Consider the following 17,425-nt stretch of genomic DNA (forward strand, 5'->3'; position numbering starts at 1 on the left):
ACTACTGTCCACAAGATTGCCAACAATGACAATAATGCCTGAGGTCAAAAATCTCCCCCTTTGGCATTGTTGGCAACACACCACACACCTCCTACCTCAAGACACTCTCTCTGCCTTTGACAACAAGACCAAAGGGGCACCCAACCTGACAAAAGAAAAAGAAAATGCAGAAAACACAAACTCCCCCTATGTTAGTGCAATAGATATACTAAAGTGAGGTAGAGGCAATTACTCCCAGTCTCTGTCTAAGATATGCAAATGTAGATGTGGGAAGGGGTTTAGTGAAAATGCTTGTCACTTGTTCAGTTGTAGGAACACATATACTCAAGTTTAATTTCTCCACTATTGACCTTTTCCCTTAAAAAATGATACCTGATGGATATATGTTTGGTCTTGGAATGCATGACTGTATTCTTAGAGATATCTATTAAGCTTGTATTATCTCAATAGATAGTCACTGGTAGTGCTTGCTCAACATGAAGGACCTTCAGCATTTGAATCATCCAAAGTATCTGAGTGCAACAAGAAGTAGCTGCCATGTACTCAGCTTCAGCTGTAGAGAGAGAAATTGAGTCTTGCTTTTTGCTGTGCCATGTGACTAAACTCTCCCTAAGATAGAATGCAACTCCATTGGTGCTCTTCCTGTCATCTACACAACCTACCCAATCTGCATTCGAGTAGGCTATCAACTCAAACCCTTTCATCTTGGGATACCATAGTCCAAAGTCCAACATCCTTTTAAATATCTAAGAATTCTCTTCACAGTTGCAACATGTGTTTCCTTTGGACCAGCTTGGAATCTAGCCACCATACATACAGCTTGAAGAATATCTGGCCCAGAAGCAATGAGATATAATAGGCTACCAACCATAGACCTGTACATCTTATGATCAACGGTAGGAGAATAATCATCTTTGCTAAGCTTACAACTTGTCATCATTGGAGTACTCACAGGCTTGCAATCTTCCATGTTGAACTTCTTTAGCATCTCTTTACCATACTTTGCTTGTGAAAGGAATATACCATTCTTCATCTACTTGCCCTGTAAACTAAGAAAAAAGGATAATTCCCCAAACACTGACATTTCAAACTCTATCTTCATTCTATCAGCAAATTCCTTGCATAGGTCACAATTGTGGGCTCCAAATATGATATCATCAACATAAACAACAATAACCAGTTGGCTACTATCCATAGATCTAATATAGAGATTGTTGTCCACCATGTCTTTCTTGAAGCCTATCTCATATAGATAGCTCTCCAACCTGGAATATCAAGCTCTAGGAGCTTGTTTCAAACCATATAGAGCCTTCTTCATCTTCACAAAGTTGGAAACCATCTGGTTGCTCTATGTAGACCTCCTCTTCAAGATTTCTATTAAAAAATTCTGATTTGACATCCATTTGGAAAATCTTAGAATCTTTGTAAGTTGTAAGTGCTAGAAACATCAGAATGGACTCTAGTCTAGCTATAGGTGTAAAAGTTTCATCAAAATCCACACCTTCAACCTGAGCATACCCTTTGTAGACTAACCTGACTTTATTTCTTATCACCTCTCCCTTTTCATTAAGCTTATTCCTAAACACCCATTTTGTGTCAATTACATTCTTACTTGTATGTCTAGGAACCTACTCCCAAGTCTTATTTTTCTCATTCTGATCAAGCTCTTCCTCCATAACTTTGACCCAACTTGAGTCTTTTGAGGCTTCTTCAACAGACTTAGGCTCAATATAAGACAAAAGAGAGTAGTAGTTGCTTGCTTTCATTCTTTTGGTCTGTACTCCAGCAGAAGGATCTCCAACAATCTGATTCTGAGGAAGATCTCTTTCAAGTCTTCTAGTTCTGTGACTTTTCTCAGTTGCTTCTTCATCTTCTTCCTCATTTTCAGACTCTGAAGAAGGTGGGACTGCATTCTTTGATGCTGAATTTTAATTTTCAGTTTCTAATGAACTCACTATCAATATCATATTCAATGCTATCCACTTTGGAGCTGATGTTGTTGTTCTCATCAAAAGTTACATCAGACCTCTCTGCAATCTTGCCTAGCCTCTTTTTGAAGCATCTGTAAGTTTTTTTTCTTATTGAGTACCCAAGGAATATGCCCTCATCAGCTCTATCTTGAAATTTGCCTAAATTTTGTTTTGTATTCCTGATGAAACACTTGCTACCAAAGATTCTGAAGTACTTTGCTATAGCTTTTCTTTTGTACCAAAGTTCATATAGTGTCTTCTTCTCAAACCTTCTGAGCATGCATCTATTTTGATTATGCACAGTTGTGTGCACTGCCTCTTTCTAGTACCTCTTGCCAAGACCACTCTCTATCAACATTGTCCTTGCCATCTCTTGAACTGTCCTGTTCTTCCTCTTTGCAACTCCATTTTGCTGGGGAGTTCTAGCTATTGAAGTCTGCCTCCTAATGCCATGCTCATAGTAATACTCATCAAACATAACCCAGAAGTGCTCTCCACCTTTGTCAGACCTAGGACACTTGATAGTTTTTCTAGTTTCATTCTCTACTTGTTTTTCGAACACCTTGAATATATCCAGAGCTTCATTCTTCTGCTTTAGAAATTGTACCCAAGTCATCCTACGGTAGTCATCAATGAAAAGAATAAAATATCTATCACCATTTATTCTTTGGGTTCTAGAAGGACCACACAAATCAGTATGAATTAAAACATGGGCTTCTTAGAATAGTATTCTTTAGGTTTGTGAGTAACCCTGATTTGCTTGCCTCTTTTACATGATGAACAAATAGTATTGGAGGGCTTCTTCAGCTAAGGAACATCTCTGAATGCCTTCTGAGAAGTAATCTTCACCAAGTTGTCAAATCCAATGTGCCCAAGTCTCTTGTGCCAAACCCACTATTCTTCTTCTTAACTAACCAAGTAAGATCCACTTGTGCTATCTGACAATGCATATAAATTTCTTAAAGTCCCCACACCTAATGCCACACGTTTTCCATTCTTTGATTTTATGATCTCACATCCTGATTTATCAAAAATAACCTTGTGTCCTTTATCACACATCTGACTGATACTAAGGAGATTATGCTTCAAGCCTAAAACATGTAAAACATCAGATGTCTTCACTTTCCCGTCATCTAGATGCACTGTGCCCTTGCCAATTATCTTGGCACTCTTACTATTCCCAAATTTCACAGACCCTCCTTCATATTGGTTGAGCTTTATAAACTTGTTCTTGTCACCAGTCATGTGACTTGAACAATCACTATCAAGGATCCATGGAACAGTCTTGTCTTGAGCTCTGAAACCAGTTTGAACTGCCAAAGAGTTAATACTCTTTCCTCTTGAGTTCTTTTTAACTCAAACCTTCTTAACTTGTTTAACCTACTACAATCTTCTTTTCAGTTGGCTTCTTCGTAGGAGAGAGATGGATAGGCCGTTTACAGTACCTAGCAATATGACCATGATTGCAACACTTGTAACACATCACATTTTGCAGCAAATGTGTAAAAGGATTCTTACTAGCTAAAATCACTTGCTTTGGTTAAACTTGGAAGTGGCTATCTTATGCCCAAAACTGTTATACCTGAAATAGTAACCAGGAAAGTAGTTGGTCTGTTTGCCTTGGAATCTTAACCTTCCAAACCTAGATGTACTGTAGAATCTGAAGTGAGAGGCATTGGTCTTTTGCTGATTCTTTGCTCTTGATGTTTTTTCTTCTGCTCCCCCTCACTTGTTACATGGGGAACTTTTCTTCTTGCATTAGTAGAGCTACCTTCTTTCACAAAAATCATCTTCTTCAAGGTTTTGGTAAGTTGTTCATTAGGAACTGCCATAGGACTTTTATCCCTCAATGATTCTTTCTTAAATGATTCCATATGAACAAATCCCAAACCTAATTTCATGTCAGCTGGTCTCTGAAAGTTTATGATCTTTCAAGAATCTGATTTGACTCATTTGGTTGAGATTGAGTGAGCTGAATTTCTTGAGATACTACATTCTCCTCAAATATTCTTATTTTCTATTTTAACTCATTAAGTTCAACCCACATCAGCTCATAGTTGTTGAACTTGTCTTCATACTTCGTAATCTAGCTTTGAAGAATCTCATTTTCTTGAGTAAGCTTGTTGAACTAAGAAACCTTGAATGCAACTTGAGTCTCAAGATCATTAAAAGTTGTTTTGCTCTCCTTTAAACTCTCCAATTCCCTTTCTTGTTTCATATAGACTTTGACCAACTTCTTATTTTTCTTCTTCTCAATATTAAGCATCTTAAGGGCCTCTTCTAACTCACCCTCAAGATCAACTACTGCTTCCACTTTGTCTATCTCTTCAGAAGGCTGATTTTGATCCTTATTGATTTTATGAGCCATGAACAGACACTCACTAGTATCACTGTCTGAATTTTCATTAACCTCTGAATCAAATGAGGAGTCATCACTCTCCTTAGAGATACAGATTTTCTTTTTGGGAAATCTTCTCTTAGTGAACTACCTTTTCTTCGCTTTGAATTTTTTTGTTTTTGTTTTCTTCATCACCATTGCCTTTGAATTTCTTCTTTTGAGGACATGAGGCAGCATAGTGACAAACATCACCACACCTAAAGCACATGAATGGAAGCTTGTCTTGATATTTGCCTTTCTATCTGGTGAGCTTTCTAACAAAGTTTGCTTCAGCCTCATCATCACTATTGAACTCAATATCAGATCTTTCATCAATTTTCAAATTCTTCATTGCTTTAGAAGCAATCTCTTTGTCTTCAGATTTGGCTTTTCCTTTCTTACTTCTCATCTCATAGGCCTTTAGCTTTCCTTGCAAAACATCCATTGCCAAATTGTATGCATCATCATGGTTTTCAATAACTGATACCTTGGAGTCATATCTAGGCAGAAGTGACCTGAGTATCTTTTGACAAATGAATCACTCAATGTATGACCTAGACCTCTGATAGCATTTACATCTTCATTGACTCTTACCATATATGCTTCAATATCTTCACTTTCATTCATTTTCAATCCTTTGAACTTTGCCTTATGAACTTGAAGCTTAGTCTTCTTGACCCTTTGATCACCTTCATGCACACCCTTGAGCCTGTCCCATAATTGTTTGGTTGTATTACAATCCATGTCCTTTGCAAGCTCTGTGTTTGTCAATGCACTCTTAAGTGTATTAATTGCTTTCAAGTTGTTCTCAAACTTCTTAATTTCTACCTCATCTCTCGGTTCTGTATCTAGCATCTTGAACTCTGTATATATCGATCTGAGAACACAAAACCCTATAGACCCCAGATAGGTGTCCATCCTGTTCTTCCAGAAAACATACTCAGTACCATCAAAGTATGGTGCCCTTCCATAACTTGAACCTTCATTATGTGCCATTATTCCCAAAGAGATCTCTCAACTATCGATTTGACTATTATTGAGTCTAGCTCTAATACCAATTGATGAACAAAACTCGACAGAAAGAGGAGGGTGAATCGGTGCTAATTAAAATTTTTCCCAAATTCAGATTTGCACAACTAAACACACAGTCATATGGTCACCCACCAATCACTACAAAGTAGCTTGGTCTACCAGCGAACCACACCCACTCTGCAAGCAAGCAGTTCAAAATAATTTATCAAACCATAGCACAATCATATACTTGGTTCAGCATAATGGCCTACATCCATGGAGTAATACCCCTTCACGGGTTTCGTGCTTTACTCAGTACTCCACTATTAAAAACCTTATTACACAGGTTCAACACGTTCCATATGACACATGAATCACAAGAAATAATCCCACACCTAACTATATCAGCACAGTAGGCCTCAAAAATAGAAATTAATTGAAGTGGTTAACCAAAATTCCCAACATTCAAAAAGACATAAATCTCACTCCCCAATAAGACTCAAGAACAAAATTGGGAACTGGAAAGAAAAAACTACCTCAAGAATGAAGTAGAACAACAACCACTATTGATGCAAGCCTTCTAAACATTAGTAGCAGGGTGTAGCTATTGAGGAAAATTTCTTATACACTCTAAGACATGTTTTGATGATAACAAATAAAGCCTCTCTTGGACTAATAGTTGTATAAGATGTTTAGATGAGAGCATAGCACCAAGTGAGGGGGAGCGTACATAAGAGAGTATACAAATGCATACATGAATATGGCTCAAGATGATTCTAAAGACATGAAAGTCAAAGAGTCACACCTTGAAGACTAAAGGCTATGACTAACCAAAGAGCCTATTGAAGATTGAAGACAATTTGAAGACTTTGTAATCAAGTATTTGTAATGATAAAGTCACAAATGATGTAATGCACACACACACACATACATCCATTTAGAATATCCTTAGGAGGTAAATTGACTCCTTAGACATATGACCATTTAGTGTTGGAACCCCCCAAACCAACTCTTTAATGGAATTGGCCTATTTCCACTGAAATTGCACAATCTAGCATACCGGTTCCTAATCCGACATACCGGATCAATGGGAGTCTCAGGAAAATAGTCACAGTAGCCCTCCGGAGTACGCTGGATAATGATCCAGCATACCGGATCCTTTTTGGCCTGTGTTTTACCCTGATCCAGCATATCGGATAGCTATCCAGCATACCAGATCAATATATTACTGTTATATTTTGACCGTTATTCCCCTGTTCAATATGGAAATTAGGTAATCCGACATACCGGATTGGAATCCAGCATACCGGATTATATATGGCTTTTGGAATCCGATCTTAATTTAGATTCCTAATTAAATTAAGCCATCTAGCCTACAAATACCCACTTGTTTAAGGCTCTAAACACCACTACTAATCATAATCAAGAGCCTCCAAAAATAAGACACTCTCAAGTGTGAATTCAAGCACTCATTCAAGGCATTCTCTCACTTAGCTCCCTTCATTCAATTTGCATTAAGCATCAAAGGTTGAAAGGTAGCATTTCACTACTCAAGATTGAGGTAACTCTAAACCTTTAGTACATTCATTTTTACTTTATAAGTAAGTTGAATTCTCTTGCTCGAAATCAAGAGTAGGTTGAGTCCTCTTGCTCATTAAATCAAGATTAGTTTTTGTTGAGTCCTCTTGCTCATCTTTCAAGATTTGTACGAGTCCTCTTGCTCTTACTCAAGATTCGATTTAGTGAAATTCTCTCTAAGGTGAGAGGAGTGGACGTAGGCACGTGTTGGCCGAACCACTATAAATCTCTTGTGTCACTTTTGATTTATTGCTTATTGCTTGTCTTTACTTGGCTATTTCTGCAATTTTTTATTTTCCCTAACTTCACCTATTCACCCCCTAGGTGAATTCACAGTACCAAGTCCTGAAAGGTTCTGACATGGATCCCAATGCATCAATTCACTCAAAACACCATCTTCCTTGAGAAAAATTTGAAAATCCAATCACAAAAGCATCAAATCCTAAATCCAACTCCACTAGTGTGTAGAGGACGTCAAATTATGGGGGTAGTTTATTCATGAATACCCAAAAACAACTCTTAAGTAGCCCAATGTTTGAGACAAAGAATGAGTCAATTCTAGCCCTCAGATAAATTTGTACGGATGGCCAGGATTAAAAGAAGGATCGAACTTTCATCTTTCACTTTGCATGGGAGCGGAGTAAGGATCAGCCATTGGATCTTCATCTATGAAATGAGATTAAAACATACCTATCGGATCAAATTCTTGATCCACCAATCACAAAAGCTTTGTGACAAGAAGAGAAGTCGCTACTTAAATGTATCAAATATGCACATGCTTATTTCTTAAGCACTGATAAGGTATCTTCAATAAAAGCCATTGAACAAACCTTAGATCAATCCATAATAGCCATTAGATCTTCAAATGATTCCATGAAACACTTGTACACACCCTGATGCCCCCTTAACCAACCTGATTAAACAATTTGAAATCCCTATTAAGAATTGATCTAAGTCATTCACCTTGTAGCATTTTTGGGAAAATGCCAGCTCATCAGTAAGCTGTGAACATGGCTAAAAAATATGAACCTTATTTTCTCCGAATCCTTGCCACGTGGGCTTCATACCTATACGGTTGGAAGTTTCTTCTGATACTCCAAAAAATTCACTAAATGGTAAATGCTATAGAGAAGACTTCCAGAGAGCATGATGTTCAAACCATAAAAAAAATTTCTAAGTATATGAGCATTCACAATCTGTTTGACAAAATGCCCAAGAGGGTTGGGTGGCTATTGTACATCATGGTCAGGCCTCCATGCATGCTGTTGGGCTGGTGCCTGGGCAGCATGGCTACTATAGTTGTTATGGCTACTGTTATGCAACTTAGCTACACCATATGGGCTTGTTGGCCTAGTAGGAAGCCTAAGTGACCATCCACCTCACACCCCTGACACATGGTACCCCTAGGTGGGATCCACACTCTCTCTCCTCTTTCTCTCTCTTCAAAGAATAACTAAGACTTGTTATTCAGCTTCACTGACAGTGATCCTGATGCACTGTTCTAACCTTCACACATAACAACCTGTAGCTCGAATGACTGTCTGGTCTGTTCACCCTTGTAGAGAATAACTTTGTAAACATGTTGGCACAAACCACTTGCTTTTTCTCTCTCATATGCACACTTTTCAAGAGGCTCAAAAAGCTTCGCAGTCACTATTGCTAAATTTCAGTTTTACTTGAAAATTTGCAACTGAACATGACATTTTTGCAAATAACCATTGTTTGGCTCAAGTAACACTTGGAACACATCACAAACATCAATTTGAATATACATAGCCACTCAAAAGACTTGTGGATCTTACAAATCGTCAAACTAGCCTCCAAACCAAGAAAAATATTATTTTGACTTGAATTTTCAAAATTCTTGAACTTGATACTTGAAGAGGCAATATAACTCAAGTCTGACCTTGAACTTGCTTGGAACAAATCCAATACGCTGAAATAAGATCCACCAAGAGTTCATACTTCCAATAACAACTCTATATCAGAATTTCACCTGTTAAACCAAGACAACTACAATCCAATACATGCTTTCCATGAACTATTCACAAAGCCATCAGAATTTTGAGAGCAAAGTTATTAGACCTCAAATATGATGATTATGAGATTATGAACATGTTCAAACAACTAAACAAGGTGGCATACACTCACACGCTCATGCAATGGGGAAATCTGCTATGCAAACAAGAAAAATAAGCAAGAAAGAAACTTAATAGCTGTTGTGTGGTACCAATGGATACCTCAAGGAGTCATTTTATCCTAGGCACAATTGTCAAGAGTTGGAAAACCATGTCCAGTTATGGATGACCTTCATATCTCCAACTGACAAGCAAGATGGAGGCAGATACACATGCTTTCTGTCTCCATAAGGCATCTTTTTTATTTTCTTTTCTTTTAGCAATTTTGTTTTGTTTTTCTTTCTTTTAAGTATCTTTTCTTCATGCTTTCTATCTTCTCATTGGAAGCTCACATGACTTGGATGAACTGCTTTTTTGCTTGGAGCTCACATGCTTTTTATCCTCAACTCCATCTGGCTATCAAGTTGTGAGCTCTTCACATATAACCACTACTGTCCACAAGATTGCCAACAATGACAATAATGCCAGAGGTCAATAGAGAGAAGAATGGCAGCACTGAAGGAAGATGTATGGCGAGAAGAACTACCACCCGCTCGGAATGACAACAAGTGATAAGACAAATCCAGAGCAGAAGATAACCGAAAGACCGGGCCCGCCATTCTCACTGTATTTGGGGGTCCAGGCCATGAATTGGGGAGGAAGGCAAAGGCCCACGTACCTATTGAGGGAACATCCCTATATAGTTTCTCTAGAGCATATGCACCTATTGAAGGGTCTGTAAAGCTGACTGTAACGGTCATGTAAAGCCCTTGCATTGCCATTGTACTAGTAAACCTCATGGTTGTAAAAGCAACATCTGCATTCAACGCCATCTTGGGACCCACGAGCCTTGATGAGTTGGGTGCAATTGTGTCAACAAAGCACATCAAGATGAAGTTCCCCACAGGGAAGGGAATCGGTGAGTGCCATATAGAACAGGAGAAATCCCGTGAATGCTATGCCACCTCTATCAAGCAGATAAGGGACAACTATAGGGGAATGGCACTGCCAGTCTAAATTTGCAATAGTAGGGACAAAGCAAAGGAACATAGGGGAGAACAAGTCGAAGACATAGTAAAGATCCCACTCGACGAAGAAAACCCGAGTTGTACGGTTTAGATAGGAGCCCTACTAGGGGAGGAGCAACCGGAAAAGCTATCCAATTTTCTAAGAAAGAATGCAGACGTGTTTGCATGGTCAGCTGAGGAGATGCCTGGTATCCCCAGGAACATAGCCGAGCATGCCCTCCATGTCGATGCCACTAGGAGGCCCGAACAATAGAAGAGGAGAAACTTTACCTCAGATCAACATGTAGCGTTCAAAGAGGAGGTGGAGAAATTGAGCCGTTTAGGCTTCATAAGGGAAGAGCAGTACCCCACCGGGCTAGTCAACGTAGTAATGGTCCCGAAGCCGAACGATAAGTGGAGAATATGCATGGATTATACAGACCTCAACAAAGCTTACCCCAAAGATGAATACCTACTGCCTCGTATTGACCTGCTAATAGATGCAACGGCGGGCCACGAGATGCTGAATTTTATGGATGCATACTCTGGCTACAACCAAATATTTATGAAGAAGGAATATGAATCCTACATAGCATTCAGAACCGATAAGGAAAATTATTGCTACACCATGATGCCATTCGGATTAAAGAATACTAGAGCAACCTATCAGAGAATGGTGAACAAGATGTTCAAGGACCAGATTGGGAGAAATATGGAGGTCTACGTTGACAACATGATGGTCAAGAACGTCAAGGCCGAATGACACATCGAAGATCTAAATAAAGTCTTTCAAGTTCTCTAGGCAAACCAAATGAAATTAAACCCCATGAAGTGTACCTTTGGGGTCACGTCTGGTAAAATTTTAGGCTTCATGTTCTCAAAAAGTGGAATATAGGCCAACCCCTAGAAGATATAGGCAATACGGGATATGGCACCACCCCGGATGGTGAGAGTACATAAGCTGAACAGCAAAGTGGTGGCACTAACCGGATTCATGTCACGGGTGGGAGACAAGTGCCTACCATTCTTCAAAACACTGAAGAACCTGAGGAGTCCTAAGGACTTTGTTTGGACAACAGATTGTCAGCGAGCATTCGAGGAATTGAAGAATTACTTAGAGAAGCCACCTCTTCTAGTAAGACCAGAACCGAATGACGAGCTATTGCTATACTTAGCGGCATCCCTGGTAGTAGTAAGTGCAGTCCTGTTGAAGGAGGATGGGAAGAAACAGAAGGTGATCTATTATATCAACCATGTATTGCTGGATGTAGAAGCAAGATACCCGAGGATCGAAAGACTAGCACTTGCCGTCATAACAGTAGCCCATAAGCTAAGACCATATTTCCACTTCTATAATGTCCCCGTACTGACTAATCAGCTGTTGAAGAAGGTTCTCTATAAACCTGAGGTCTCTGGGTAGCTAGTAGCATGGGTTGTAGAGCTAAGAGAGTACAACATCAAGTTCAAGCTCTGAGCAGTAATAAAGGGACAAGCGCTAGTGGATTTTCATAGTGGAATGCACCCACTTGAAAAATGAGCCGGACGAGATATCAAAACAAACGGACTATGATCGAGCCCCATGGACAATGTTCATGGACGGGTCAAGTCATACGGTAGGAGGAGGGGCAAGACTTATACTGACCAGCCCCGAGGGGTTCAAGATATAGTACGCGCTCAGGTTCAAATTTTCTGCCTTAAACAATGAAGCAGAGTACGAGGCACTCCTGGCTGGAATATGAGTTGATTGGGTAGTATAGATCAAGAGGATGATACTGCACAGAGATTCACAGCTCGTGGTGAACCAGTTGAACGGGGAGTATGAAGCAAAAGACGAAAGTATGGCAGTCTACCTTGCCAAAGAAAGGGAATTGATCAAACGATTCATCAGCTTTCAGATCCAGAGAGTACCCAAAGTGGAAACACAGTGGAAGATGTGCTTTTAAGACTATCTACAATGGAGCTCCCACAACTAGACCAGGCGGTATACCTCGAAACCCTGGACAAGCCCTCTTACAAAGAAGAAATAGTGACCCTATTCAAGGAAGAACCGTGTTGGATGGATCCTATTGTTCATTACCTAATAGATGGATGACTTCCAGATGACCGCACAGAAACAAATAAGTTAAAAGTTTGAGTGGCAAAATACATGCTAATAGATGGTGTATTATATAGGAGGTCCATCTTTGCCCCCTGCTGAGAAGTCTTGGCCCAAAAAAAGCACAATATGTGTTGGCCGAAGTACACGAGGGAATCTATGGAAGCCATATGGGCGGAAGAGCCCTTTCCTACAAAATGTTGTGACAAGGTTTCTATTGGCCGAGGATGCAGGAGGTAGCCATCAAGTACGTCAAAACATGCGAGCAGTGGCAGCTATTTACCCTGGTACCTCATCAGTCGGCAACACCGCTAGTATCGGTGCTTAGCCCCATTCCCTTTGTGATGTGGGGGATGGAAATCCTAGGGGACTTTATGCTAGCCTCAAGGAATAGGAAGTATGTGGTTGTTGCAATTGACTACTTAACCAAATGGGTAGAAGCTAAGCCCCTAGCCACTATAACTGAGAAACAGATGGAGAAGTTTTTCAGGGATAAGATTATCTACAGATTTGGGTTACCGCGCATCCTAGTTACCGACAATGGTAAATAGTTTGATAACCCTGCCTTTGAAGATTTTTGCAAGAAATACCGTATAAAGCACCGGTCGGTAGCAATAGCATACCTTCAGTCAAACGAACAGGTAAAAGTCCCCAATAGGACCCTGCTTGATGGTATAAAGAAAAGGCTAGATGAGGCGAAAGAAAGATGGGTAGAAGAGCTACTAAATGTCCTATGGGCATACCAAACGCTGGTATGGACTCCAATCGGAGAAAGCCCGTTTAGATTGGCATACAGTATAGAAGCTTTAGCCGCGGTAGAAGTCATTGCATCACCTCACAGGGTACTTGCATTCAAGGAAAGGACCTATGAAGACGGTCTCAGAGCAAACTTGAACTTCCTCGATGAAGTTTGAGAAGATGCTGTACTAAAGAATATTGCGTATCAACAGAACGCAGCTCGACACTATAACTAAAGGGTCAAGGAATGACTATTCCATCCAGGTGACTTGGCACTCAGGAAGGCAAGCCCTTGGAACCAAGGAAAGAAGGTAAGCTTTCCATGAATTGGGAGGGGCCATACATAGTCTCCAAGCAGATCCACCCAAGGACGTATCGCCTGAAGACTCCGAGGGGCAAGAAGATACGGCGCCCTTGGAATTTGGAGAATTTGAAGAAATTTTATCAGCAACATTTTTTAGTAAAACTTTTCAATTTTTCAATTTAAATTATTGTTCTTTCAGATTTTTGTAACCAAAAATAAATTTAGAGGAATAGAAGTCATAAATGTGCCATAAATGTGTGCAGCTTCCGAGCGGTAAATAAATCCCTCAACTCATAAGGCATAAAAAAACCGCTTTCTAGTGGCAAATAAAACCCTCGACTCAGGGGGCATAAAAAACCACTTTCAAGCGGCATATAAACACCTCACCTATGAGGCAAGAAATCCCTCATCCAAGAGGCAATAAAGACCTCATCCGTGAGGCAATAAAGCCCTGATCTAAGGCACTAGAAAGAATCATTTTTAGACGATAAATGAAAAACAACTCATTTTATTGAAGGGAAACCTTCTACAAAGTCACCACTGTCACAAGGGATATAGACAACAAATAACATTCTTTATTTGTCAAAGATCAGTACAATTTACAACATAAAAATAGGAACCAGGATCATAGTAGGCACAAACAAGGAGATCTAGCCTGCTTGGATTCCATTAAATGCCATGGTCGGCTCACCACACACAAAAGGGGAGCAGGACCTCCCTTACGCTGCACTAAAAAACAGGGGAGCGAGATTTTATGCAAGATGACCTCCCCCATCTGAAGCAATAGGAGAAGAACTCCCAAAGACGAACCCACGCAGGGCCCTAGCCCAAATTACTGGAAGGAGAACCCCAAATATTGGGAAAGCAGCATTTCAAAGGGGAAGTAATCACACCATTGTAGGCACCTCATTTTGTCTTTCCCCCCAGAGGTTTCTCGTAAAGATGATGAGCACCCTCTAAGGCCTAGAGTTGTATAAATGGATGTAGCATCAGTGTGCACTACTCGAATCCGTTTACCAATCGTCGATTCCCTTTGTTGGAGCTCAAACCAGAGCCTCCAAGCTCTGCAAGATCCCCTAGAAAGGCCGGCCCTAACCCAACCCCTTGGAACAAGCCTGGACTGGCATAGACCCTAGCCCAAATAGCCCAAATCATTCCTATTGACACCAAAACCCAGGTCGACACTCAAAGACCCCGAGTCGACATTGACCCCACTTTACATCGACATCAAGCCATATTCTTTGACTGTTGGGCAGAACCCCTCTATTGTCTAACTTATGTCGACATTCAGAATTTAAACATCGACAACTGAGCCCTTTTCCTCCATGTCAAGTGTTGTTCATCGACAGCCACTCGATGTCGACCTCACCTCTCATTGATGTCAACTCGACCCCAGTTCAATGTTGAATCTATGCAAATTCGAGAAACCAAAACTTGCTATGTTTAGCTCCGATTTCAATTCCTTTCGTGACCAAGCCTATTTTTGGCACCTTGGATGTATATATTAGCTTCCTTAGGCCCCAAGAAACACTTCCTAAGGACACTGAACATATGGCCACACCCCATTGGCTCTTATCTTGACCAAACACCCACCGTCGATGCAAGGACACCTCTTTTGGATGATCCAAATCAAACCCAGCATCCCTACACGAATTTGGGAGTACACAAACCCCTCTACATCTATAAATATAGCCCTCTCATGTTGAGGAGGCCTTGGTCTTCACTTCACATAAGGTCCCCAGCTCAATTACACACTATTTAGTGCTTTCCTACTCTAATCTCAACTCCCCCACTCTAGTGCCTTGAGTCCTTAGCCTTTGGCCATTACTTGGCCTTAGTCTATTACCTCCTTGTCCCCTTGAATGCTACCATCCACACTTGAAACTTCAAGATCAAATCCTTAAGACATTCATCTGTAGATTTCAGCTTGGACAATGAAGTGTTGCTTACAAGGAGACAAGAGAAGCACCCCACAAGCAGCGATACTTACTCCACGTACAAAGCTCCTAATTTAAAAAAGGGAAACCTCCTCACTCTTGTTTTGGTTGTCTTCAAACTAGGTAGGTTGCTCTTCTCTCTTAAGTTTACTTAGCCTACGTGGTCTCCTCTTTCTAGTTCATTTTGCATCTCTAGAGGAACATGATACCATCTCTCTAGATGGTGATCACACACACTCCTTGTCTCTCTTCTTTCCTTCCCATTTTATCTCACTTGCATGCATGCATACCTCCATGATCCTTATCCCTTGTAGTCTAAAACTCCCCCTACGCTAGCCTTCATATTGTTAATTTTCACATGCCATGCACGTATGCTTTCATGCTTCTCTATGCATCTATATCTTGCTACTATTTTTTTTTCATGCATTCATTATTTTACCATGCTTAGTTTAGTGTCGATCATCCTTAGGTTATCTAGGTTTTGAGTCCTTTCTTTACTTTCCTGTATACTAACCCCTACCATGCAGCCAAACTTCCAGGTATGTTTTCTCATCTTTCTTTGTACCTTATTTATTCCCTTTGTACCTTACATTCTCACCATAAGTATGTTATACCATTAACTAGCTAAGTAATAGGAAGACCGGCAAGTCCGAGTGGACTAGGGTGCCTAATACTTTCTCCGGATTGTAACTTGACTCGTACTCAGACCAACGGACCACTTGTCCCCTAAAAGGCCATTGCATGAGAGTCATTACATACAATTTTTGGACCCTAGGCCCTCCTCTAGTTGGCGAATCCCTACATACCAATCCACTTCTCTCTTCTCCCCGAAGAGTGGATGAGGTGGAGGCCACATGGCGATCCCCCACCATGCCGCATTGTGCTCACAATGGCGACTCCACTGGAAACTAATTTTACTTGTGTAAAATAGGTTAGACTTTTGATGTGTTTCACATATATATATTGTAGTGTTATAACATGTTTTTTCTTTCATTGTATGCTTTTGGATGCTAACTTCTATGCACTAACTTGCATCATGATTTGTATACACTATCACACACACCATTGGTCATCCAACAAATCATGGTTTAATCCCGTTACTTACACCTCGTAGCATAACCCTGGGCCCAGTGTGTAGACACACGACTTACCCTTTGTGAAACCACAACTCTTGGCATCGTGCTATTTGGTATATCAAAGAGGCTTGCACCGTCGTATCGCTTGATCATCTTACTCGTAGGAGTGGTGAGAGGTATATAGGAGCACCTTACTAAGGGAACCCTTTTTCGGTCTTATTATCCTTAAACCAACATGTATTATGTAGGGATCTAGAGCCCAACGCTTACGTCATGACACAGTAACTGTAATATTGTTTGAGAATTGAACTGGCACTTTGTTGACCTTGTTCTTAACCAGCCTGATTATTCATAATCTCGTCTTGGGCCCGCTTCGCCAACATCTGATCCTCGATGTATGGGCCAACTTAGAACTTGATCAACTTAGCGCCTACATTTACTAACCCTTGTTTGGGATTGGCGTTCTTGTTGTGAACTTGTTTGCACATTATATTGCATATCCTACTACTTCTACAGTAACATACTCGGGGTATGAAGTTTACCATAGGCCTAAATTCTTGCCAAATTCCCTTTAGATCTAATCATGACCCTATCTTAACTAGGACCCATTACTTCGGGACGACAGGATACCGATTCTACAACTAGTTGGACTAGGATCAGGAGAAGACTAGTTTGTGTTTCAAGTCCCCCTGAATGAGAGATGGGCGATACAGAAAACAATTATATGGATATAGAGGAATTGAAGGCTCAGATGCAACTCCTAGTAAGCCTACTGACCAAGATGGTGCCAAGTGTCACTACACCAGCACCCCATCAAGCGATCTTTAACCATAGTTGCACACGACTCCATGGAGGTTCTTCACTAAACCCTAATCTAACCTTAGAGGATGAGGTCATCACATCTGGGTTACAACCCTCCGTCAACTCAATTGAGACCCAACTCCTGAAGCAAAAGGTTGAGAAATTAGAAAATGTTATAAAGAACGTCAAAGGGGTAGAGGATCAGATGATTGATTCTGAGGGACTTTGTTACTTCCCTAAAGCACGTTTACCCGAGGGTTTCAAGTGAAAAATCCAAAAAATTTGATGGAACTGGTGACCCACGAGCCCACCTTAGGGTATATGTAGGCCAGATAAGAATCAAGAACTTTTCCGTGCAGCAAATGGGCCAGGCATTTCAGATGTCTTTGACTGGGCCCGCCTTGAGATAGCTTA

At 40.5% G+C, this 17,425-nt stretch overlaps 1 protein-coding gene across 1 annotated transcript; it reads right to left on the reverse strand.

Moving 5' to 3' along the window:
• Positions 1–443: 443 nt before the first annotated feature.
• On the reverse strand, positions 444–1,033 carry LOC122659230 (uncharacterized mitochondrial protein AtMg00810-like). Its single transcript, XM_043854365.1, has 2 exons — positions 818–1,033; positions 444–704 (listed from the first exon to the last, which is right to left on the reverse strand). The coding sequence occupies exons 1-2, from the start codon at positions 1,031–1,033 to the stop codon at positions 444–446; spliced, it is 477 nt and encodes a 158-aa protein (XP_043710300.1).
• Between the last annotated feature and the right edge of the window lie 16,392 nt (positions 1,034–17,425).

The sequence above is a fragment of the Telopea speciosissima genome, chromosome 4 (assembly GCF_018873765.1).
Source record: "Telopea speciosissima isolate NSW1024214 ecotype Mountain lineage chromosome 4, Tspe_v1, whole genome shotgun sequence".
Classification (NCBI taxonomy): Eukaryota; Viridiplantae; Streptophyta; class Magnoliopsida; order Proteales; family Proteaceae; genus Telopea; species Telopea speciosissima.